Source organism: Thecamonas trahens (assembly GCF_000142905.1).
Source record: "Thecamonas trahens ATCC 50062 unplaced genomic scaffold supercont1.46, whole genome shotgun sequence".
In the NCBI taxonomy this organism is placed as follows: domain Eukaryota; order Apusomonadida; family Apusomonadidae; genus Thecamonas; species Thecamonas trahens.
This window is the reverse complement of record NW_013657634.1, coordinates 55,251-60,968: the sequence shown is the minus strand read 5'-3', so window position 1 is coordinate 60,968 and position 5,718 is coordinate 55,251. Positions and strand designations below refer to the sequence as shown.

Here is a 5,718-nt window from a genome sequence, read left to right as displayed (position 1 = left end):
GTAGATGGCAAGTCTCCCAAGATGCGGAGACGTTGGTTGTGCACAACGGGCGGTAGGGGGACTAACAGCCGTTCGAGATTCTAGTCAGCCCGACCCCCCCTTGGGGGCGCACGCCCCCCGCGGCGTGTCTATCTGCACACACATGTAGTAAATGATAAAAAGGGTTTAGAAAAGGGAATCCGGCCGCTGCGCCCAAATAACCGTTTATGTTGATGGTGGCGGTAAATTTGCTTTCGTTCACCCCCAGGCCCCCCGCCCTCTCCATCTCGAGATACAAAAAAAAACTATAAATTAAAATACGAGCCCCCCCCCCACCCCCCCCCCTACATCCACCGAACAATCATTCGCCATCACGGCTTTGGCAGCTAATGCGTACGCCCACACACGCACATACACCCACTCGTCCACCTACTCCATTCTGCACCACCACATCACGCACCACACCACTCACGCACTTTCCCCTTTATCTCTGGGGGGGGGGGGAGAGGGGTGCTGGTGCTGTTGGCGAGTGACGAGTGGTGGCCAACGACGGGCGGCAGCTGGGGGAGAGGTCAAGCGACGCTAGCAAAGGCGGTATTTGTCGTTTCTGTAAGGCTTGCGAACTTGGATAAGCGACCCCATCTCTATCTCCATCATCGCCATACCCATCCCCATCTCCAGCTCCATCCCCGTACCCATCCCCATACCCATACCCATCCCCATACCCATACCCATACCCATGCCCATACCCATACCCATACCCATACCCCATCCCCATACCCACCATCCTCATCCCCATACCCATCCCCACCATACCCATCCCCATCCCCATACCCACCATCCTCATCCCCATCCCCATCCCCACCATCCCCATCCCCATCCCCACCATCCCCATCCCCACCATCCCCGTCCCCTCCCTCAGATCAGCTCGATCCAATGTGCGCGTGCAGCCCAGCCCCTTGGGGTCCTTGGAGACCAGCACCCGACCCGAACGAGGAGACAGACCATGGGAGCTATGTCTCACCCTCAACACAGATACAACATACGGAAGGTTCGGGGTATGGCAGTGGTGATGGTGGTGGTAGTGGTGGTGGTGGTGGTGGCCATGGCTGGTGTGTGCTGTGCGGCAGCAAGTCCTCAGTCGGAGCAGACGGACCAAGGACAGAGGCCGAACAACGAGCAGAGGACAGAGTCGGCGTATGGTGAAGATGGTCTGGTTTTGGTGGAAGCCGAGTCGGGCAGTGGTAATGATGAAGGAAATTCAGGTCCCATTTCGCATTCAAGGCCCAGAACGACAGCAAGGCCTGCGGCCGATGGACCGCTGATGTCTGAGACCGGGACTGGCGCTGGCCATGAAGGAGGCATGCGGTTGCTGCATCTGTCGGATGTCCACCTCAACGCCTTGTTTGAGGCAAAGTACGGAAGCGGTACCAACTGCATGGCGCCCAAGTACCACACCCCGAATGCTCCGCCGCCGCCAGGCCCGCCGCCACCGCCGGATCACGTGGCGGTCGTTCGGTGCGATACCTCGCCGGCTGTCTTGACCTCAGCGCTGGATGCTGTCAACGCCCTGGACGAGCCCATCGACTTTGTCCTGCTCACTGGTGACCTCTCGGCCCACGGCTACGTGTCGTCGGAACTTGCGCTGGCGGCCATTGCCAATGCCAGTGCTGCCATCGACGCCAAGCTCGGCCAGCACCCGATTGTGCCTACCATCGGCAACGATGATTGCTATCCGGACTACTTTTTGCCGCTCACGCCCAACGCGCCCTGGCTGGCCAAGCTCGCCGAGGTGTGGGCACCATGGCTCGCCCGCTTTGCCGGTGCGCGCGACTCGTTCCTCCATGGCGGCTACTTTGAAGCCGAGCTCGCGCCGAGCCTCCGCGTCCTCTCGCTCAACACCATCTACTACTCGATCTCGCACCTGCCCAGGCCGGCACAGCCGGTGGCTGATCCACTGGGCCAGTTTGCCTGGCTCGAAGCCCGCCTCGCCGCCGCCCGCGCCGCCGGCTCGTACCACATCTACCTCATGGGCCACATCCCGCCTGCCGTCTCCGAGTTTCAAGGCTCGGCCATGTGGGACGCGGCCTACGCCGATCGCTACGTCAAGCTGGTGGCAAGCTACGCAGACGTGGTTGCTGGCCAGTTCTTTGGCCACACCCATCGCGATGAGTTCCGCCTCCTCTTCCGCGAGGAATCGTCCGTCTCGTCGGCCCTCATCGCTGGCTCGCTCTCCATGGTCTTTGTCAACAACCCGTCGTTTAAGGTCGTCGACGTCACCGGCGCTCCCGAGTCGTGGATTCCGACCAACCTCACCGCGTACTACCTTGACGCCACGAATCCGGCAGCACTCGCGCCATGGCGTCCCGAGTACGTCTTCTCCAACGCCTACCCGCCGGCTTCGCCGCACGGACTCTCACCGGCGGGCCTCCTCGCCCTCTATGGCGCCTTTCCGCAGTATCCCGACCTCGTCACCGCCTTTTCAGGTCACCGTTGGGCCGACTACGTAACCGCCGACACCCCGGAAGGCTTTGCCGTCCTCTGCTCGCTTGCCACCGCCAGCATCACCGACTACTCCGAGTGCGTCCGCGACCACAAGCTGCCCATGCCGCATCCGCTTCCTGCAACGAGCGCGTCGTCGGCTGCCGCTCCGCACGGCCGCAAGGACAACCCGCCTGTCGCCGTCGTCGCAGGCATCGTGGCAGGCACCATCATCATTGCCATCGCCGTCGTCGCTTCCGCCTTTTGGGTCCGCTACCGCAGCGGCGCCCGTTCCCACGCCACCCTCGTCGCCGCCCGCCCGCGCTCCGCCCGCCCCTCGTCACGCGCCCTGCTCATCAACGACGCGCCAGCCTATGGCTCGGCAAGCTCGGCAGAGGATGCCCTTTACTCGTCGATTCCGAGCGTGGTGGCGTAGTCGGCACTTGCCAGCATTTTACTGCTAATTTCGTGCAGAACTCACACGCGCGCCTCGTCCGAGTAAAAGCCAGAGCCGGAGTCGACGGCGCCGTCGACACGGGCGAGCTTGCTTCCGCCGCGCGAGTCAGACGAGATCTCGTCGTCAAACTCGTACGTGTACGTCTCGTACGAGACGTACGAGTACGACGGCTCAGCGTTGAGACCCTTTGTAACTCTAGAGGCTGTCGGCGGCTTGCGCGACTTCTTCTTGCGCGAGACCTTAACCTTGCGCGACTTGTGGGTGCCGGGACCCTTGTGCGCGCTCTTGGCGGCGGCAGCTCCGCCGCGGTTAGCCTCGCGGGCGGCGGCCGCGGCGGCTGCCGCGCGCTCCGCCTCGGCCTTCTGGCGGTTGGCGCGGATCTTGTAGACCACAAAACCGATGCCAAAGATAACAAGCAAGGCGACGACGACGAGGATGGCGGCTGCAGTTGTGTTGCGCGAGGTAGACGCCGGCGCGGCGTCGGAGCAAAAGTCGCCGACGATGCCGACGCCGTCCTCACCGACGAGCGCGACATTGATCTCGTACGCCTCCTTGGCGCCCTGCGAGTCGGCGCCCCACGCGGCGACAAACTTGCGCTCACCCGACGCGTACGTCACGGTCGCCTTCTGCACAACATACGACGAGTCGGCGTCGTTGGCGCCAGTGACCGAGAGTCGGCTGCGCGAGCCGGCCTTGGCGCCCTGAGCACCGGTCAGCCGCTGGGCGTACACCTCATTCGCATCGTCCTGGCCCGGCTCGTCACCCTCCCACACCACAAAGTACTCATCCTGGTTGGCGTTGTACGTCAGGTCCGGGTGGACGCCGTCGTAGGTCGGGTCGAACGCCGACTCGCCCATCTGCGAGATGGGGAACGACGGCGGAACCTGGAGGCCGCCGCCGGCGGTCACGATCTGCCCGTAGATGTTGAGCACGCCGTTGGCGCCGACACGGTCGGTGTCGCCGTACCACACCACAAGATAGTTGTTGCCGGTCGGGTTGTACTCGATCTTGGGCCGGAAAGCGCGGAACGAGGTCGACGTCGGGTCGATGCCCATGTCCGAGATCTGGAAGTTCTTGCCGATGCGGAGGCCTGTCGCGCCCTCGACAATCTGTCCATACGCCTCAAACGCATGGTGCGTTGCGTTCTCACCCTGCCACACCACCAAATACTCGTTGTCGACCGAGTTGTACGCCACGTCGGGGTAGAAGCCATTGAACGCCGTGTCAGTATCCACAATGCCCATAAACGAGAGGCGCTGGATGGGCGAAACATCGCCAACAACGCTCACCACCGCGCCCCAGATCTCCACGGCGTGCGAGTTGCCCTCGGCGTCGGCCTCCCACACCACATAATACACGTTGTCGCGCGAGTTGTACACCACATGCGGGTTAGCCGCAAGATACTTGCTATCCGTCGGGTCTGCGCCGGTCTGGGAGATCTGGAACGAGCGCGTGCCGAGGAGTTCGCCGGTCTCCGACACCCGTTGGCCGTAAATCTCAAACGCGTTGTCCTGGCCCTCCTGGTCACCCTGAAAGACAACAAGGTACTCGCGCTCCTTCGTCGAGTACGCCACTGACGGCGTCATTGCATCGTACCGCGTGTCCGTCTCCACTGTGCCCATCTTGGAAATCTGGAAGTCGTTGCCGTACAGCGACTTGCCTGTCTTGGTAGACACAATCTGCCCGTACACCTCAAACGCCGTGTCAATCTTATCCGCAAACCACACAATGAGTGCCTCCGACTTGTCCGGGTTGTACGCCACCTTGGGCCCAAACGCCTGCAGGTTCGAATCCGTTGTCGCACCCGTCGTCGAGACCGGGAACTGCGAGCACCGCGCTCCCGCCGCCACCGCCACCATGCCGGCCATCACCATCAGGCCCAGAGCCATTGCACGCATCGACACCATAGTCGCTCTGTATCTGCTCTGTAACCCGAGATCGACCACCACCACCACCACCACCACCACCACCACCACCACCACCACCGCCACCACCACCACATCATGAGTCTCACACCATCATCCACCATCATCCTGCACAAATCCATGGCCCGCCACCAAAAAGTCGACGCTATCGTCAGCGCTACGGACAGCGCAATCGTCAGCGCGCGTGCGACTACTTGCCCCCCCCCCTTCTATGCCCCGCCACCACCACGGCCCGGCTCCGAGGACACGCCATTGCGCAACCCTCGACAAGGGACCAAGCAGCAAAGATGGAAGTGATAGACATGCGGTTGTGTAGGGGGAGTGGGGGGGAGGAACAGGCTGACATGCGGCCTAGGTAGGAGTGGGGAAGGAGGGCCTGGGGAGGTGCCTGCGTTGGGCGGGTCATTTGGTCATTCGCATGAAAAAAAGACCATCGACAACCGACGATACCGCCCCAGGTGAAGGGGATGGTCGAGGCGGTAGAGAAGGGACAAGTACATGTTGGTGACTTTGAAGGACATGACTATATAGGTAATTGTGTCTTCTATCTTGAGACCAAAAACAACTTGCGTCACTCTCCTAAACATCTCAAAACACCTCGCAGTCGGCCACCCCCCCTCCCCCTCGGCACTTGCTATAGCTCTCGTACCTGATCAGCGCGAGACGAATGCAACGACGTAGGTCATAATCAATGGCACCATTGATTAATCACACTCATCCCCTCCCCATCAATCAATACCCCCATCAATTAATCATACCCTCCCTCCCCCCACTCCTCCCCTCATCAATCAATACCCCCATCAATTAATCATACCCTCCCTCCCCCCCCCACTCCTCCCCTCCCCATCAATCAATACCCCCCATTGATTAATCATA

At 61.5% G+C, this 5,718-nt stretch overlaps 2 protein-coding genes across 2 annotated transcripts in view; one reads left to right on the top strand and one right to left on the bottom strand.

Moving 5' to 3' along the window:
• Window positions 1-368: 368 nt before the first annotated feature.
• On the top strand, window positions 369-2,976 carry AMSG_09337 (uncharacterized protein; the record flags this gene model as incomplete). Its single annotated transcript, XM_013899268.1, has 2 exons — window positions 369-372; window positions 1,338-2,976. The coding sequence occupies 2 exons, from the start codon at window positions 369-371 to the stop codon at window positions 2,894-2,896; spliced, it is 1,563 nt and encodes a 520-aa protein (XP_013754722.1). The 3' UTR covers window positions 2,897-2,976.
• Window positions 2,938-5,718, bottom strand: part of AMSG_09336 (uncharacterized protein) — a gene marked incomplete at both ends in the record, with an annotated part of 3,401 nt that continues 620 nt past the window's right edge. The window contains one exon of the mRNA XM_013899267.1: window positions 2,938-4,754. Coding sequence (XP_013754721.1) covers window positions 2,938-4,754 — 1,817 coding nt within the window. The remainder of the gene's footprint in view (window positions 4,755-5,718) is intronic.